At 37.0% G+C, this 21065-nt stretch overlaps 1 protein-coding gene across 1 annotated transcript in view; it reads left to right on the forward strand.

Moving 5' to 3' along the window:
* Positions 1–21065, forward strand: part of syngap1b (synaptic Ras GTPase activating protein 1b) — a 135419-nt gene that overhangs the window by 90213 nt on the left and 24141 nt on the right. The window contains 10 exon segments of the mRNA XM_084385433.1: positions 641–735; positions 7527–7648; positions 11512–11665; positions 12270–12368; positions 14277–14516; positions 15318–15653; positions 16506–16650; positions 16742–16886; positions 19665–19901; positions 20768–20969. Coding sequence (XP_084241559.1) covers positions 641–735; positions 7527–7648; positions 11512–11665; positions 12270–12368; positions 14277–14516; positions 15318–15653; positions 16506–16650; positions 16742–16886; positions 19665–19901; positions 20768–20969 — 1775 coding nt within the window.

Consider the following 21065-nt stretch of genomic DNA (forward strand, 5'->3'; position numbering starts at 1 on the left):
ATTTCCTAAGGTTCTGAAATGCAAACTTTTTTTTTTTATTTTTTTTTTTTAAAGGGCGTGCTCCCATGAGCACCCACGGAGGAAAACATAAATCGGCGCCTATGCGTACGGCACTGGCATTAATGGCTGTATAGATGGTTATAGTCGTTACATTCTGTGGATGGAGGCATACACAACCAACAACGATTAATAATGCGTCTTATGGTATCCTGGGAAACCACGAAACCTCGATGAGGTTGATATCAGTTGGCTATGCAATGAACTCTGATCGAATGCGTTATTCTCTACATTTCATTTTGAGTTTTTTTCTCGAAACACAACGACTTTATTCTCGAAATGTAATGAGTTTATTCTCAAGATTGTATTTCGACTTTTTTCTCGAAATTTAACGAGGTTTTTCTCGAAACACAACGACTTTATTCTCGATATTTAATGAGTTTATTCTCAAGATTGTATTTCGACTTTTTTTCTTGAAATTTAACGAGTTTAATCTCGCATTATAGTGACTTTAATCTCGAGATGGTTTTATTTTTTTTATTATTGCTTGGCCCTAATCCTCTTCCGTAATTACATTTATTTCACAGGAAGAAAAAAAAAAAGTTAGGTTTGTTCTGACACTTTTTATCGCTCTCTCTTTCAGAAAACGCTCGGCTTCGGCGGAAGAGCATCGCCACCGGGAAGCAGCCAAGCATGGAGATCCCACCCACTGCCCCCCCACAACCCTTCCGACAATCCGTGAGTACCCCACCGTTCCGTCCCAGATCCCTCTCTCCCTCCCTATCCCTCTCGCTCCCGTTCGCCCCTCTGCCCCTGTCACCCTCTCTCTCCCCGTCTCTCTCACACAAGAGAGTGAGCACCCCTCCGCTCCCTCATTCCCTCCCTCTCTCCCCGACCGTCTCTCTGACTCTCCCTCCCTCAGTCCCGCTCTCTCACTGGGCTGCTGGTGAGTGGAAGGTTGTGGGTTCTAATCCAGGGACTGGACCCAGTTTGGCGGCACAACCCTCTTTTGAGGTACGTTATCTAACAGCTGAGCTGTCTCCGACACAGCTTCTGCTGTGGGTTCGAGCGGCCGGCGTGCGGTTTGGAAGTGTTAGACAAACAGTTAGTCACGCAGGAAGCAATCATGTTTATCTGTTCTTTAGCCAATGATTGAGTCATTATGTCTGAGTTCATCAGATATATAACTAACAACTTTGCGATTAAGTGATTTTGTCTGTTTAATAATAGGCTGAAAGTGATGACTTATGTTTAGTGTCCTGGTTCAATTGAAATGCGCAGGGATTTGAGCAGCATGGCAAATACTTAAAATTGAAAAAAATAATGAAAATGTACCTCTGAAACTACATTGTTACTCTTTGCGACAAAGTAGTGTTGACATTTTTGTCCCTCTGGTGCTCTTCGGTCACTTTTCCTTGATTGTTTTTGTGTTCACAAAGCAAATGCCACAAAAGTCACCAAGTGTCATACCATTCTGATTAAGTGTAAAAGTATTTTTTGTCAAAAGTGACCGAAGAACATCAGAAGGTCAACCCTACCTTTTCACTACTTTCTCGCAAAGAGGAACAATATTGTATTGTATTGTGACCAGTGTTGGGTAAGTTACTTTAAAAAAGTAATTAGTTATAGTTACTAGTTACTTCTCAAAAAAAGTAACTGCGTTAGTAACTGAATTACATCATTACAAAAGTAACTAATTACCAGGGAAAGTAACTATTGCGTTACTTTAAAAAAAAAAAAAAAAAAAAGTTTAAATATAAGAAATTTCTTGGATACCCCCAATATGAAATGTTAAATGAATTAAATGGACACTAAATAGAACATGCTTCTTAAGAAATGTACCAAAAATAAATAAATAGTAATAGAAAATATAGCCTACATACACATACACTAGTGCATATCATTAAAATGATAAAACTCACACACCTTTACAACTGGGTTTGCCTACTTGAAGTATTTTCTTCCTCACAATATTAAGTTTAACAAAAAGTGCTCTCAATATAATAATGAACAATGTACCAACATAAATAATAATAATAAAATATAATCTTTTGGGGCTTTATTTTTATAACCTACAGAGAACGTCAATATCAGAGGTTATTTTAGCCAAATTCTAGTCGTGTTTGCCGCACAACAACCGGTCAAACAAATAGCCATGTTTGAACGTTTCCTGCAGGTTATTTTGGAGTTTATGTTAGGCTATATAAACTAATTAAAACATTGCATATGATACCAATATGCTACAGAGATTATTCTAATGCTGAAATGTGTAATTTATTTATAAATAAAGTATTTATGCTCGTTGCTCGGACACATTCGGTCTCTGTCGCGCACTGTCGAGCGCGTTCTCGGACACACTCGGTCTCTCTCGCGCACTGTCGAGCGCGTTCTCGGACACACTCGGTCTCTCTCGCGCACTGTCGAGCGCGCTGGCTCGCGGCATTCGCCTCGCTTTTGTCCAGTCCGGCGCCTCATAAACACACACACAGAGAGAGCCTGCTCGGATGAAAACCGCTTCAGTGAGCTCAATTATAGTAACGCCGCATTTTTATTGCCAGTAACGGCAACGGCGTTGTAACGGAGGAAACAGTAATTAGTTTGATTACTCGTTACTGACAAAAATAACGCCGTTAGTAACGCCGTTTATTTATAACGCCGTTATTCCCATCACTGATTGTGACAGAATCTGTAGTTGCTGTGGTACAGAAGAAAAAAAAAGAAAAAAAGTTTCCTTTTTTTATTTTTTTTATAAATGTTTTACTTCATTGGAATGTGACTTTTGTGGCACTTGCACACAAAATGTATGTGAAAAAAAATTAAGACCATGATTTGAAAAGGTTAAATGGTCCATAATTATTGCATAAATATTACTTAGTACCATACAATTCCTTCAATTATTGACTTTTTGTTGAACAAAAATATATCACATTTATTTTACCTGGGAAAAAAAGTTACATTTGAGGTGTTCGGCCACTTTTGACTAGGAGGAGTATGAGTGTGTCCACTAAATGTGGAGCACCAGAGGGTTAAAAATAAAGCTTCCAAAAGGGGGTTTTCGCAGCGATGCCATAGAAAAAACATTTTTGGTTCCCCAAATAATCTTACAGTGAACAGTTCTTCAAAGAACATTTTATAAATCTAAAGAACTACTACTATAAAGTGGAAATGTTCCATGGATGTTAAAAGTCCTTCATGGAACCATCAATGCCAATTTATTCTTAAGAGTGTGAGAAAGACGACTTTTGTTTAGTGTCCCGGTTTAATGAAATGAAAATGTACCATTGCAACTGCAGATTTTGCCAAATCTGCCAAAAATGCCATTGCTACTGTACAAGCATAACACATTTTTTTGGGATCTCATTTGGTTTTGATGATTCTGGTGGCAAACTAAGTTACCCTAGTTTTATTGTACTAAGAACTATGGGCCAGATTTACTAACAGCTTACACCAGTGCAAACCCTCTTTTGGCGTTAAAAAACTACTGTCATTATTGATTACACAGTGACACACAGTGAAAAATTTGCGCTGAAAAGGCATGGACACAGAAATTCTTTAGGCGGCTGACCTTATTGCATATGCATTTTGTAAGAGTTCCTTTCAGGCGTAAAATTTATGGGAGGAGATTATTTGAATGATTCATGTAAGGTGATTTAGTTGGGCTGAGCCTGGTCAGTACCTGGATGGGAGACCTCCTGGGAAAAATAGGTATCTGTTGGAAGAGGTGATAGTGAGGCCAGTAGGGGGTCTGCGTGGGTCCTAACGCCCCAGTATAATGATGGGGACACTATACTCTCCAAAAGCACCGTCCTTCGGATGATGACATTAAACCAAGGTCCTGACTCTCTGGTCATAAAAAATCCCAGGATGCCCTTCGAAAAAGAGTAGTGGTTTAACAACCACATTCCTGACCAAATTTGCCCATTGGCTTCTGTCCATCATCATTGCCTTCTAATCATCCTCATATATACTGATTGGCTTCATAACTCTGTCTCCTCTCCACCAATAAGCTGGTGTGTTAAATGTAACTAATTATTATTATTATTACTAAGGTTTGCGTCAATTTACTGGTTTAGTTAGTTTAGTAAATCTGAGTTAATCTGTTCTGAGTGGTTGTTAATACATTGCAATGAGGTGAATGTTCTTGTTGGCTTCTAACAAACGTCAGACCAGAAGTCATTCATTTCCAGTGTACTGGAGCTCTGTGGCGTTCTGATCATTTTTGTATGCGGAATTTTCGGATCTGATTTGAATCCTGCCAGACTGAATGTGATGTTTTCTAATCAAAACTATGAAAAAGAGTGTGAAAATTACCATTATTTACTTTTCTTTATACACAATTTCTCTAAAATGGGCAGTTTTGAATATTTATGTCCGAAATAATCATTTTAGAATTATTACACAATTATTTACATTGATGTGTTCTAGAAAATGCACTATGCTTATCTTTCAGATATGCTGACGGTGATTTGTTTTTTCATTTGTTCATTCATTATTCATTCATTATACCATGGTGAAAAAGTGGAGGGTCACTGCTGCTTCTCAACCAATCTGGAAGTTCTGTCCGCCTGCCACTAGGGGGACAAAATGCGAAGAGATAGTGGGAAGGCGGTTTCATTGAAAGTGACAAAAAAATGCCCCAGATAATTAAAATATAGAGGCCGTAAATGCTCCTTGTTCTATAATTGATTTAGTTGGAGTATTTGACATAATTAATGGCCCACTGTGTTTTTGTATGGCTCGAAAAAAAGAAGTAATCTATAGAAAAGCACCTACAAATCAGTTTTAAGTATTGTCTGTTAAAGGTACAGTAAGCAATTTCTGATAAATGCTGTTGAAAGTGGATCGGACCAAGCTCTACAACACACTTGTAGCCAATCAGCAGTAGTGAGTGTATCCACTCATGATGGGGGAGGAGAGAAAGTGAGCCAATCAGCAGTAGTGAGTGTATCCACTCATGATGGGGGAGGAGAGAAAGTGAGCCAATCAGCAGTAGTGAGTGTATCCACTCATGATGGGGGAGGAGATAAAGTGAGCCAATCAGCAGTAGTGAGTGTATCCACTCATGATGGGGGAGGAGAGAGAGTGAGCCAATCAGCAGTAGTGAGTGTATCCACTCATGATGGGGGAGGAGATAAAGTGAGCCAATCAGCAGTAGTGAGTGTATCCACTCATGATGGGGGAGGAGAGAAAGTGAGCCAATCAGCAGTAGTGAGTGTATCCACTCATGATGGGGGAGGAGAGAAAGTGAGCCAATCAGCAGTAGTGAGTGTATCCACTCATGATGGGGGAGGAGAGAGAGTGAGCCAATCAGCAGTAGTGAGTGTATCCACTCATGATGGGGGAGGAGATAAAGTGAGCCAATCAGCAGTAGTGAGTGTATCCACTCATGATGGGGGAGGAGAGAGAGTGAGCCAATCAGCAGTAGTGAGTGTATCCACTCATGATGGGGGAGGAGATAAAGTGAGCCAATCAGCAGTAGTGAGTGTATCCACTCATGATGGGGGAGGAGATAAAGTGAGCCAATCAGCAGTAATGAGTGTATCCACTCATGATGGGGGAGGAGAGAGAGTGAGCCAATCAGCAGTAGGGGGTGTGTCCATTCATGATGTGATCATGGTGGAGGAGAGAGAGTGAGCAAGAGGGAGATTTAAAGAAAGAGTGTAGAAAGAGAGATGCCTGAGAGACATTACAAAAGAGAAAAGTTCAGAGGAATATCCCTGGAAAAAGAAGGGTTTTGATCAGGCAAGATCAAAGACCTAAGAGGGAAGGCCTGAAAATGGATGCCACGGTTGCGTTGTTTCTGCTCCATATGTGAGTTACATTAGTTTTGCTGTTTCACAGAACCAAGATATGCTGTTGCTGTAATGTTAGCTTTAGTAACAGGACAGTTTTGAGTGTCATTGTTTGTCTGGAGCTGGTGTGCTGCTGGCGATTAACAACAAACTCTTGCTTGTATATACTCTTGTGTACTGTGTGTTAATTTTTTTGTTCTTCCTTGTCATTTGTTCGTCATCTTCACTGTATTTTTCATGAACTATTTCTTTTGCTTCGCTTTAGCTATAGAGACATCCACTCTTGCATTGTGTGTTTGTTATTTTGGGGGCAGAGCAATGAAGCGAAGGGTGAGTTTGTTTGGGTTGAATCAACTGGGTTTCTCAGAAATGGCTTTCTGCACCTTTAATAAAAAAAATTCTAACCCTAGTTGTAATATGGTTGTTTACTGGTTGCGAGGCTGCAAAGTTTCAGGTATACAGGTTTTAGGCTTTGGATCTGTGTAAATGAAATGCCACTATCTAAATGGAAGGTTTTCAAAATGTAATTTGAGCTGTCTTTGTAAGTATAAACTTTACAAAAACTAAAAAGTAGATAGCACATGAAACAAATGTCGAATAAAAGTTTTAGTTGATTGAGCAGTTTGGGCTGAATTAATTGCATAAGTTTAGTACTAAGGGTTTGTAGTGCATAATAAACCACTAAACAGAATGTCTGAGGAATATCAATACACTGCTGCCTTAGACTGTAATTATCACTGAGCAAATGAGCTTTCACAGCTTCATCTGCTGTGTCTAAACATTCTTCTGTTGATGAGTTGTGTTTTCAGGTTGTATCTAAGATTGCATGCCTTATGAACGAATTACGTACACAGTGAGATTTGACATGATTTTACTCTGTTGTGGCGTGAACCTCTCTTGCCTGCTGTTGCCAGTCTGTTCTTACTGTAGGCGTCGGGAAATATTTATGAAGCAATACTTCCCACTATTGGTTGACTGTGGATAGTGCAACAGTGCCAGAGTGATTTGCCATGAGCAAGGGAATATCATTTCAGTCAGTTGCACCACAATTTTACATCTGCCCATCTAATTAATGTTATAATAATTTATATTATTAATTATAAAAAAAATATTGTTTAATGTTTATATATAAACAACAATTTTTTTGTCATTTTAATATAAGAATAAATATAAGAATAACATTTTTGGAGAAATATATTAAAACCATTTTTTTTACATTTGCTCAATGTTATAATATTTGATATTACTAATATTAAAAATAATAAATAATTATTCTGTCTATATATATATATATATATATTTTTTTTTTTTTTTTTTTTTTTGGGATATATGCAACATTTTTACTTTACTCCAATTAGATGTTTTAATAAAACAATACATATAATAATTAAAAAAAAATCATATCTAATAATTATAATACTTTTTTTTTTTAAATGACAAAAAAAGTACTGATTTTTTTTGTCATTTCTACACAGGCTTGGTAAAGATGAAACATATTTTTTCAATGTTAAAATATTTTACGTGTAAAGTATAAATGCCTGCACACTGTGTGTTTTATATGGTTAGATGTTTTTTTATAGCCCTCATAAAGGTTTAATAAAATGCATGCCCTCACGTGAGCAAACATTGCCTATTATTAAGTTTCCAAGTGTCAGACTATGCAATCCAAATGATCAGTTCCTTAGGTTTGTTGTCTGTTGTCATGCATATTAATTCTGAGTCTGTTCTTTCTCTCAGAGTTTCCTCAGTAGAAGACTGAAGGGGTCCATTAAACGGGCCAAGAGTCAGCCCAAACTGGACCGAACCAGCAGCTTCCGCCACATGATCCTCCCTCGTTTCCGCAGCGCCGACCAGGACCGGTACCGTCCAAACTCTTCCTCCCATAAACGCATGCTGAAACAGTGCTGTGTCATGAGTATTGTACAGTCATGATGGGATAGTTCACTCAAAAATGACACCCTGTATTCTTTTCTTTTTTTTCTGTGAAACAACAACACTTCACTTTTCCAATGGTTTGGTGGTGAATTATACTGTTAAACTCCATTAAAGCATCATAAAAAACAATCAAATGATTGGTGCACTATACAGTAAGTCCTGACCTGAAATTTAAAGGTTGTATCAGTGATTTCAGGCCCCCAAATTTTTTTGATCACATTCTTCTAATCTTTCCTAACGATCCGCTAGCTGCCCGCGTTTTTTGGACGGCATGCTTATGGGGCGGGCAGCTAGCGGATCGTTAGGAAAGATTAGATGAATGTGATAAAAAAAAAAAATTGGGCCTGAAATCACTGATACAACCTTTAAGGAATTCGTTTATAGTGCATGAGTCCTTTTGTGTTTCAGGAAAGAATGAAAATGATATAAAATCGTTATAAAATAGAGGTCAGCGAATCATCATTTTTGGATGAACTGCTCCATTAAACGCCGGTTTGCACTGCGGTTTAATATCTCTTAATATCTGCAACGTCCTCTGGTTCCTTATTCTTCTTCTTCAAGCATCCAGACAGGTGCTGAGGTGCTCTTTTAATGGTTTTTTCATTCATTTATTCATGCTCCGAGCTCTAAGCTCAACCACGGTCAGCCTGTGTTCTTTGAGAAAAAGGCAGGTCGTGGTTTTTGAAGTTCTTGCTCAGTTTGGACAGGGAAGTGCTCCAGTGACGTTTCCTTTTCAAAGAGGAAGTTTTCCGCTGCGCTGTATCTTTGAAATGAAGGCCGTGCTGCCGTTTTGAGTAATTCAAACAGACAACTCCGCTTTCATATAATCGTTTGATTCAGCCCTTAACTGGAATCGTTGTGAGCTGGATTGTCGTGTGACGCACAAATGGAGTCTAACAGCTGGAGTGACAGTGTGCGGTGCGGCATTTCAGTGCTGTGAACGTTATCTCATGGAAAGGCATCGTTTCTTCCGCTCCCTTTAATTTCGGGATGTAATTGTGATGTGATCCACCTGATCTCAAATAGAACTGGTTGTCAGGATGATTTAAATCCACAAATCCAATATGCCAGCAAAAATGCACTGGAATTTTGTGTACAAACCTCTCTTATCTTTTGGATTTGACTGACTGCGTCCCAAAAGCTTGTTTGTGTAGTTTGTCCAAATTCCGTCACAATTTCCTCACCCTCACGTCGTTCCAAAACCCAAAATGAGGGTCTTTGGAAATGTCCAAGTAGTTCTTTTCCATGCAAACTAAATACATTATCTTGTCAGGCTCAATAAAAGCTCCTTAAAAATGGCCTGTATGATAGCTTTGTGCAACGGACAGACTGAAATGTAAGTCTTTGTTCGTCTCAGTTACTAAGTACATTGCTTTCCGAGAAGAATAATCCCTTTTTTTTTTCACCTAGCTTCCCGCACATTAGTCTCGTCACCTGCTCAAAAGCCAAACCTAATGGAAGATGGATTTTATGTGAAAAAAAATTAAATGTACAGTACATTTTAAACATACAAGTTCAAACATATAAAATCAAATGCACCCTGTTTGAGATTTCATTCCAGTATAATACAAAAAAAAATGCTATTAGAAGACAAGGCTGCATTTTAGTTGATCAAAAATACAGTAAAAACCGTAATATTCCTGTTCCTGGGCTGTTTCTTCTAGTCCGTCACTGTTAGATGTCTGACACCATTGACATCAAACCTGGCGAGAATCGAGAGCTACGAGTCTCTAAACATGATATACAGTGCGTGAAGCATCATGACTACATTTACAATACTTTTATGGGGCTTTAATGTTATTTTGAAGCTCGACAGCCCCTCGGTCACTATATGCCTTCGTTGTATGGACAAAAGCTGCTTGGACATTCCGCTTAACATCTCCAACGAGTAAATGATGACAGAAATGTCGTTTTTTCATCTCTGTCCTATTGTCCTCTTGTTACTGCTGGATCTCTGTCCTTCATTCGGTCTGTCTGTCTTTGTCTTATTCCTTTCAGTTCCCATGGTTTATGTAACATTTTGATTTCCTCTGAGAAGTCTTTCACTGTCTCACTACTCTCACTGTCTCCATCTCTCTCTCTCTCTCTCTCTCTCTCTCTATCTCCCTCCTCCACTCGCTCTATCATTTCTTTCATTCTGACTCACTCCTTTGGGTCTATTTTTATACCTTCCATCTCTTTCGCTCTGTCTCTCTCTCTCTCCCACACTGTATGCACTTAACGCTGTGAGGCTGTATGTATACATATACAGTGATTCTCCGAAGACGCAGGGGAAGCGATACATCACTAGTAGGGATCTAACAATTTATCACACTTTTTCTCTTGATATTTATATAATTGTACTTCTCGATAAGCTTGTCAATCTTCTCTTCAGCTCTTTTAAGGGTTTGTGGCTCTAAACTGCGAAGTGAGTGTGTGTGGGGGTTTGCAGGTACAGTGGGGTAAAGGTGTATGTTGTTATGCAGTGTAAATGTGCTCGCATTTGTGCTGAGACTGATTAGAAACGTATGCAAGAAAAGACTTTTTCACTTTTAAGAATTCTCGAATTCATGAAACTATACACTTATGTTATTTCAGGGCAAAAACTTTCCTCCTATTCGCTAATTACCCACAAGCCTATGGAAGCTTGTTTTTACTCTGCGAGTTATAAAGTCTGTTTTAAGGAAAAAAGAAATAAAAAATTCTCCAAATTGCAAGTTTATATCTCACAATTCTGACTTTATAACTAGCAATTGCGAGAAAAAAGTCAGAATTGTGAGATAAAAAGTCGCAATTACCTTTTATTCAGTTCTAAACAATCCAGGTTAAACAAGTGCATACATTTAAATCAAAGTTGTTGTTTTGTTTTTTGTTTTTTTTGTAAATTAGGATAATTTGAGATGATTTTAGTACTTTTTTATGATTTTTTTTGTTATTTTTTAACGCGGAACTCTTTCCACCTATACGGAAAGTAGATGGAAACAGAATTTTATTGAAAAGTGATGATTGTGAACATTTTATTATTATTATTTTATTATATCTTGTATTAGCTGTTTCTATCATTATGGTTTTGAATGGGCAGGCTTTAAATGTGTCTTGGTGTGAACAATATTAAGAATAAGTATATTTATAAACAGGATCATTTAAGTTTATTAATATTATTAAATGAAGTTTTTTATGCAGTGTAAATGTGCTCATATTTGTGCTGATTAGAACTGATTAGAAACGTCTCACTTTTTTACTTTTAAGATCATATTAAGGAGCAAATTCACAAAACTATACACGTTACGCCATTCCATAACATAACAAACTCCACGTTTTCTCATGCTATTTGCTAATTACCTACAATCCATTTTAACCAAGTGCAAAATGCACTGAAATCAAATCCATTTTCTTTCCAGCACCAACAGTCAAATAAAATTAGGCTAATTTTAGATGGTTTTAGCGTTGAACTTTGCAGGTGGAAACAGAATTTTATTGAAAAGTGATGATTGTGTAAATTCATATGCAGTGTAATTGAGTGCGCTTTCAATATTTTCAACATCGAAAATCATAATGTGCAAATTGCATTCAACACTATTCATTCTTCTTAGTAAATTCTCCCCAAGTGTTCAAACCCTCATGATTTATCTCAGGGTTGATGATAGAGGCTGATGTCGTTGTCCATAAACCACAAAGACAGGACTTGCAAAGAAACCCGACTTCTGTAATGTCAAATGCAATACTGACCTCATCATGTAGGCGTGTGATGTAAGCGCAACCTGTGAGCCTCTTCTCTCTCAGACATGCTGTTATTGCTCCCTCACAGGACTCGTCTGATGCAGAGCTTCAAAGAATCGCACTCCCATGAGTCTTTGCTGTCTCCCAGCAGCGCAGCCGAGGCCTTGGATTTGACACTTGATGAAGATGCGATCATCAAGCCTGTTCACTCCAGTATACTGGGACAGGAGTACTGTTTTGAGGTGATCTATAGCAAACTATACACTTCAGACTCATAACTTGGATGCTCCTTAGAAAATCAATGAGATGTTTATTAAAAAATTGCTTTAATACAGTTCTGATGGAGCTATTTTAACTGTACATATTTAAAATAATAACCAAATTTATGCACATTTTCCTGTTCAAATGTTCACACACTTAGTGTTCACATTTCTTAAAACCATGTGTTGCTCCCTCAACCGTCAGTGACTATCTATCTATCCATCCATCCATCCATCCATCCATCTGTCTGTCTGTAGATCTGTCTATCTATCTATCGTTCTATCGTCAATTTTTTCCAACTAACGATTCTGCATACCTGAATTCAAATTCATTTTGTATTCAGGGATTGAAATAGAATTTAAAAGGCACTCAATTCAGTTCAGAATGGTACATAAGACATAACCATATCTATCAGATTTTTTTTCATTTCCTTTTGGTGCCACTAGTGGCATAGAAATCACACATTTCACTTTAAAGCATTTAATGCATGACTGTATTAGCTCCAGTGCCCTGTGGAATTGTGTTGCTTTTTCTCCTAATTACACTGATGGTTGAAATAGTGAAACTCATTATTCCTTTCCTTAGGTGACAACTGCTTCAGGAACAAAGTGTTTTGCCTGTCGGTCGGCTGCGGAGAGAGACAAATGGATAGAGAATCTACAGAGAGCTGTCAAACCAAACAAAGTGAGTGTAAAGAAGAAAAAGCAAAGAGGAACGCTCTATTTCTCTCTCCTCTTCTTCCATGACTGCACCAATCTACTTCAGTAACAACCTCTTCTGTCATTTTGCACTCATTTTACCCTCTACTGGTGTTTGTGGGATTCTCAAATGAACTTCCGTGTGCTGTTCTGCCACATAATGAAACAAACTCCTTTTTTAATCTGGTATGCTAAGATGAATCCCAAAGGCCAATGCAGAATACTGAATGTTCTTTCTTCAGACATCTATTATCTCTCATGTTGGCTGTGTCTGTTATTAGGGTTTTGAATGGATAGGCTTTAAAAAGTGTCTCGGTGGAACGAGCGGTGTGGATTGACTCGTCCAGATGTTCAGGCAGCGGGAGTTTGGACTGAATCGTGGAGAACATGACACTGGCGTCCAGAAAATGATCAGACTGCTCAGTCTTGCAACAGATGCGTTGTCAATATTACAATAAATGAGGACAGACCAAGGGTGTTCATTAGTTTGGATTATTAGCTGATTAGTTTAAGAAGTTTCCGAAGTTATGGAAAAATCTGAGTAGTTCATAGCAAACCATTGAAGCACTTTCTGGCAGAAAACACGATTTGAACATATGGCACCATGGGAATGCCATGTTTTTTTAGTTTTTTTTTTTCAACGTTTACCATAGTTTCTTTGACATAGTCACAGATGGAGTCACAGTCTGTTCACTGACCGTCAAAACGGGAAAGCTCTAATCAGAATTGTTATGTAACTTCTGGGATTTGGTTTGCACAGTTTTTACCAGTCCACCTTTACAAGGTACAATGTGCTTTGTGTGAATGTGTGAAATCATCACCATGTGTTCGCAAATGTCTTGAAAGATATTCAAAGTTTTAAGACACTTAGTTGCAAGTTAAGTAGATATCCATGATCAGAACTGCCACTTTATTAATACATATTATGTAATAATATGAATGTATTTAATAATAATAATGTTTAATATGATAAATATGTAAATCTATAAATAAAACAACTTCAATATTCAAATAAATGTATTTTATACTAATAAATTATAAATAAAATAAATTATTTTATACTAATGATAATAATAATAATTATAAAAATGAATAATAATTGCCATTTATTTTAGGATGTACAGAAATTCAGATCATTTTTTGTAAATATAATATAAATATGTTAATAATAAATGTATTGTTAATATAAATATTTTACTATTATTAACATAAAACATATTTTATATAAATTGCTGTAATAATAATGATTAGAATTATAATAAGAATACAATTAATATTTGAAATTTATGATTTCAGGATGTGCAGAAATTGAGATCACACATTTTTTCCACTGTATTTTTGGTACACTGAATTGACATTATTTCGATGCATTTCCGCATTATCGATTTGTCTAATGTCATGGATTACAGATTTACCCGCTTATGAACAGCATGTAAAAACAGAATGTACTGTGATTGGTTGCTCATTGCATTCAGTAGCATGGTATGAATATATATACCATAGTATTACCACCTGAGAGACCATCACTGTAGCATATTAACATCACAGTATCTTTTAATAAAAGGGCTGGAGCTTATGAAATCTGTTTTTAAGGGTATATTACTATAAATGCCAGTAGAAAACGAATGTTCCAGGGCCATTTTGATGAGTCTGAATGACTCATCTTTCTCTGAAACATCATTGTCTATGACCACTCCAGCACTTTAGACATGCAGTAGGTGTTAGACTAACAGTAATTCAAATCATTATCCTTTCTAAAGCACTGCCACCCTCAAACTTGCAATCTCTCCTGTCTGTCCGCATGCTTAACAGCACATTTAAAGTTCTGCAAACCCTCTCACCATCACCTATAGTTTATATATGATGCAAATATGATTCTGTTTCCCACACTCAGGACAACAGTCGACGCGTCGACAATGTTCTGAAGCTGTGGATCATCGAGGCCCGTGAACTCCCACCCAAAAAGCGCTATTATTGTGAACTGTGCTTGGATGACATGCTTTACGCCCGCACCACCAGCAAACCCCGAACCGATACTGTGTTCTGGGGTGAGCACTTTGAGTTCAACAACCTGCCAGCTGTCCGCAGCCTTCGCCTTCATCTTTACAAAGAGACAGATAAAAAAAGACGCAAGGTAAAAGACCACCTCATGCTCTTCTGCTAGACACTCAACTCCAAATGAATACTTAAAGACTTGAGTTTTGTGGCTTTTTGTTCATACATTAGACTAGGCTAGTGTATTTGTGATACACTAGCATGGCACACTAGCGATTATGAAAGATATTTTGGTTTTTTTGGTTTTTTTTTGAGGGGCTTGGTCGCAAGTAAACTAAATATCCACAAACAGATTAAAAAATAATATGATAAAATGTACATTTATATTATAAAAAAAAAAAAATATATATATATGCACAGTATGTATGTATTTAAATATGTACATGTTTATATATATACAATATATATATATATATATATATATATATAATATTATTTACAAATGAAGTATTATTTAAAAATGTATACATTATGATGATATAAATGTAAACAATATAAATATATATATTATCATTAAATATATAGAGAATATTTTCACAACATGTATATATTTAAATACATACATATACAGTATATTATTAATAGTATGTATGTATTATTTATAAATTATGTAATCCAATATTGAATCCAATAGACTCTACAAAACAAATTCCTGACTATTAACTGACTATTTAAAAAAAAGATCCTGGAAATATAAAACTATTATGTAAAAAAAAAAATACAAAACTGCACTTGACTAAGGTTTCTAACATTGAACATAGAATGCTCAAACATTTTTTATAGATTTTTTAGCTTAATGATGCTAGCCTTTCATTAGCTAAGAAGAGGTGCATCCTGCTATTTTAAGGTGACTGATCATCATCATTTTTTGGAATGACAGGAAAAGAGCACATACCTGGGCTTGGTCAGCATCCCCATTTCCAGCATCACTGGCCGTCAGTTTGTGGAGCAATGGTACCCCGTCATTCAGCCTAGCGTCCTGGCCAAGGGTGGCGGTGTGGGAGGGGGCAAAATCATCAACGCCTCTCTGCGGCTCAAGTCACGCTTTCAGACCATGAGCATCCTGCCAATGGAGCTGTACAAAGAGTTCGCAGAGTATGTCACCAACAACTACAGAACGCTGTGCGCGGTTCTGGAGCCACTGCTGAGCGTCAAGAGCAAAGAGGAAGTGGCCTGTGCTCTGGTGCACATCCTGCAGAGCACAGGGAAGGCCAAGGTAGGACTTTGTTTCAATAATATATGTTTGTAAGAATGTTCAAAATCTTGGTGAGCTGCCTACCTAGACAGGATTTTGAGGCATTGGATACATGGTCCTGACGCAAAAGCTTGTCTAGGTAAGATTTTAAGTTACAATAGCATATATACTTTGTTGTGACAAGATCAGTTACAGTTGATTATAAATATACTTTTGAAAAATTATTTTCAGATACCAATCAAATGCTTTCAGCTCCGTTTGACTCATTTACCATGTTTAAATCCAGCACCTGCTAATATATAATTTAATACTGACATTTTTGAAAAAATAGTTTCATCTAATTAAAAATGAAATATTTTGCCTAATATTTGTGTATCTTGTGTAATTTATACATTTTTAGAGATGTTACATTAAATTGGCAACATCCTAACATCAAACAAAGCTATTTGTGTGGCACACAGTATTATTTTACTAGTATTTATATACTATTATAGTATTTTAAATAAACGTAATATGTTCTGTTGTCATTTTAAATTTAGTTTGTTTTAATAATTGTATGTGCTTTTGTCATTTTTATTAGTCTTTTTTATTTTAGTTTTAGTAATTTTAGTATTTAACTTCAGTTAATTGCCAAGGCAACTTTTCTAATTTGAAGTAAAAGCTTTTCATCTTTTCATTCATTTTATTTTAGCTTTATTTAAATTACAGACAACAGTTTTTACTAGCTTTAGCTAACAATAGCAACACTGGCACACAGAGTTGCTGCCTATCTAGGGCACTCGAAATCAGTCACTTATTTGGTTTTATCTTGATTTTTTACATGCAAGCAATTGTAAAGTGATTACAGATGTATCTTCTTTTGCTCCGCACAAGGATTTTCTTTCAGACATGGCAATGTGTGAGGTGGACCGATTCATCGACCGAGAGCACCTTATCTTCAGAGAGAACACCCTGGCCACCAAAGCCATAGAAGAGTACCTCAAACTCATTGGACATAAGTACCTCAAAGACGTTTTAGGTGAGAGTTCCTCAAATTTTGAGATTGTTTGAGAGTTGTCGTTGTTTCTGTTGCTGTACGCTAACACATTAAGGGTTTCATTTGAATTAAGGTGATTTTATCCGAGCGCTGTATGAGTCAGAAGAGAACTGTGAAGTCGACCCAATGAGAACTCCACCTTCTGTACTGCCCGAACATCAAGCCAACCTCCGGATGTGCTGTGAGCTTGCACTCTGTAAAATCGTCAACTCTCATTGGTTAGTTACAAAGCCGACACAGGACACAGGTCCTCTTATGGGCCGTTCACACAGTCTTGAGCTGTTTTAAATGGACACGCCGTCTTAAAGGATTAATTCACCCTAAAATGAAAATCAAGTCATCATTTACTCACCCTGGTGTTGTTCTAATGTAGTATGCCATTCCATCTATTTCGGACCACAAAAGGAGAAATTTAAAAAACATGTTCCGCTTGTGTTCGTCCATATAATAGCAGTGAATAGCAGGGATGAGCCTGGGCCGGGTTTCCCGATAACGATGTATCTTAGCTCTTAAGAGCGCTTTCTACGTGCAAGGTTACGAACGCTCGCAGCAATTCCACGAGCGTTTCCCAAAAATGAACTTAACATGAACGCGCAAGAACGCGCTCTACGTGCTACTTAAGAGTCGCTGTCCATTCGCGAAGTGCTGAAATATAACCTTATATGGAATCGTATTCTGAATGTTTAACCTAATAATTGTCATATGTTGTGGATTAGCAATCAAGACAAGTCTATATAAAGCACTTACACGCGGAGGCACTGACAAAATGGCTGAAAAAAAAGAAAAAAAGAAAAAAGAAACCTTTCAAAAAGATGAAATTAATGTCCTTTTAGAGGAGATAGAGCGAAACAAAGATGTAATTTTTAACAGATTTAAAGGATTTATTTTATTTTATTTTTTGTTCATTCATTTAATTTTTATTAAAATTATTAGATTAAATTATTTCTATTTTTTTTGTTTTGTTTTCTGACCTTTTTAATTATTAAATTTATACATTAATTTAACTAACAACAAAAAAAGAGTAATAAAGTGTACAATAAAGTACAATCAAAACCTTATATTATAATCACATTGCATTTGAATAAAGTTAAAGGTGTAATCTGCCGGTTGTCTTGCAGGTGTCCTCATAAATCTGTCTTCTTACGATGCACTTGGGGATGTACGATTACTCCAGAGCACTCGTAGTTCTACGAAGATTTTCAAGTGCTACTTAAGCTACGATGCTTTTGGGAAACAGACCATAATATTAAGATCAGTCGTACGATCGTTTTTACGATCAACTTAGGCTTACGATGCTTTTGGGAAACGCAGCCCTGGCTAGTACCTGGATGGGAGACCTCCTGGGAAAACTAGGTATCTGCTGGAAGAGGTGTTAGTGAGGCCAGCAGGGGGTGCTCACCCTGGGGTCTGTGTGGGTCCTAACGCCCCAGTATAACGATGGGGACACTATACTGTAACAAGCAACATCCTTCGGATGAGACTTTAAACCGAGCTCCTGACTCTGTGGTCATAAAAAATCCCAGGATGTCCTTCAAAAAAAGAGTAGGATTGCCCAGCATCCTGGCCAGATTTACCCATTGGCGTCTGTCCATCATCATTGCCTCATAATCATACCCATCTCAAAAACAAAAATATGTGAACAAGCACTTGTGATCCAAAACGCTTAATGTGAAAAACACTTAGGGTGGGTTGCACCAATAAGGATTAAATTAAGCAAAGTTTAACGCTAATCAAGGATTTGTTGATCTGGGTTTTATTTTAAATCGAGTTGTGTTGCACCACTTAATTTTAAACGTAGATGAACAAATCAGGGATTACAATTCAAATCTATCTACGATAAAAAAAATTCACCGCCATGATGGATTTGCCAATTTAACAGCAACAATGTTAATATTCCATTTCCTCTTTTATTGACCACTAGAAACTCTCACTCTGACAATAGCTCTTGCCGATAAAAGAAATAAACTTGTAAAATGTCAACTGTGTTTAAAAACTGCTACGTAGAAAGACCGTTAGAATTAAAGGGCTGATCAAGCAGCATAGGCAGAGGGTGAACCGACGGAGATGCTTAAACCTTATTGGTGCAACCCACCCTTAAAGTGCCTTTAATAATGTACTAAAACAGAGATATTAAAAGATCAAATTCAGTTTACACCTTTTTGATGATGCCAGAATTTGAACTGCGGCGCTAATAGAGTCTCACGAACGCACACGTTGCACAGCTGTGCACAGAAGACCAACAGCCAAGGTCAAGATTTGCGTTGTTTTTTTACCAAACCCTATTGTATACAACCAGAACACTTCTGTGATACTTTTGCTTTTTTTTTTTTATTAAAAAAAGCTTGATGCTGGTCGATATTCACTGCCATTATATGGATGAGCAGGACATTTTTTTTAAATGACTCCTTTTGTGGTCCAAAGAAACAAGGGCATTTGACATTAGAACAACACCAGGGTGAGTAAATGATGACTTCTTTTTGGGTGAACTATCCCTTTAAAAAACAGCAAGATGCACTGCAGCAATCAAACACATTATTATAGCACGTTTAGATAGAGGAAACAAATACTAATAATAAAAAAACAGCTGGGACAGATGCAAGAACGCATACTGTGTGAACGGCCCCTTACTGCTTTTTTTCTATGGAAAGTGAAATTCTTCTTATGCACAGTGACAGTAATAATTTTTTTTAATGGGTACATTTTAAAATGTATTATATTTAATAATGTGCACCACACCACAGGACAGTAAATATTGTGTTATTGTGCACTTTAAAACAGTTTAAGTGGCAAAACAACTTTTTAATGATAGTTATGATAGCAGATCTTCATAGATTGCAGGGTGAAAATTGTATGATGATGCACATTATCCTTATTCATGAATTTCCAGGCTGATATATTTCAATATTTTAATATATTTTAAAAGAACGGACAGTGAAAACATGATAGCAAACCAACTGCTTTAATCACACTGGAAATATATTGTTTGTTTTCCCCAGTGCGTTTCCAAGAGAACTGAAAGAGGTGTTTGCGTCCTGGCGCGTGCGATGCGCTGAGAGAGGAAGAGAGGACATTGCAGATCGACTGATCAGTGGTTCCCTCTTCCTGCGCTTCCTGTGTCCAGCCGTCATGTCGCCGTCCTTATTCAATCTCACACAGGAATACCCCGATGAACAGACCTCACGCACACTCACCCTCATAGCCAAAGTTGTGCAGAACCTTGCAAACTTCTCAAAGTCAGTACACACTTCTTTAAGGTCTTTTAACTTTATTACCATGTCATCATTTTTGCTGTATGCTCTGACTCTGAGTACTGTAACTTGCATTCACGCTGGTCTTTTCAGCAGGGAAACCATTCTGATTGGAGATGGATGATGTATTGGGACCATTTTGGTTATCAACCGATACTTAATTTAATTTTTCACATCGGATATTTAATTGTGCATTCTCATTTTCATCATTCTGAAATGGGATGCGTGATATAATGGGACCATACTGGCATTATTTTATTATATTAATTTATCCACACTGGATATTTGTGCATTGTCATTTATATCTATTCATATATTGGGACCATATTGGTTATCATCATTTTTTAATTATTTTTTTATCCATATTTGATATTTAGTTGTGCATTCTCATTTTCCCAATTTTTAAATTTAGATTATCTTTGTGCCATCTAAAGCTCACTTGAAATGAATCTTTAAAATCACTAATACTTCAATAACACTGTATAATGTAATATTTAGCAAATATTCAAAATTAACATCCATTTTTCACGCTGTACTTTATAATGTTATGATGCTTAAAATCACCTTTTCAGCATTTAAAATAATTCATCTTAACTTTGGGTTAAGGACACAGTAGTGATGGGGGATCTCTTTAGTGCTCCAGTATTATGGGTTACATTATGACGTTAGGGCATATGTTATGACATTGTGTTAGCCCAGATCATTAGCCATTAAGCTATATCAAAGCTATAACATCAGTGCAGCTGTTACTGATGATGATGAGCATTATCATCTTTATCATTGACGCAACACTCTATGTTCCTACTAACCATTTTAGCCCATGTCCTTACCATTTCCTCACTGTATTACAGGTTTGGCAGTAAGGAGGAGTACATGTGCTATATGAATGAGTTTTTAGAGATGGAGTGGGGCTCCATGCAACAATTCCTCTACGAGATCTCCAATCTCGATACCGTGAGCAACGCAGTTGCTTTTGAGGGCTACATCGACTTGGGAAGGGAGCTCTCGATCCTGCACAGTCTTCTGTGGGAAGTCATGGCACAACTAAGCAAGGTAGATGCTGTTTGATAATCTAGATGAAGATAACTGTGATTGTCTACTTGCGTTTGTGATCGGTCATCAGGTTGGTCTCCTGTTTTCTGTCTGTTG

This window comes from Rutilus rutilus (assembly GCF_951802725.1).
Source record: "Rutilus rutilus genome assembly, chromosome: 17".
NCBI classification, from domain to species: domain Eukaryota; kingdom Metazoa; phylum Chordata; class Actinopteri; order Cypriniformes; family Leuciscidae; genus Rutilus; species Rutilus rutilus.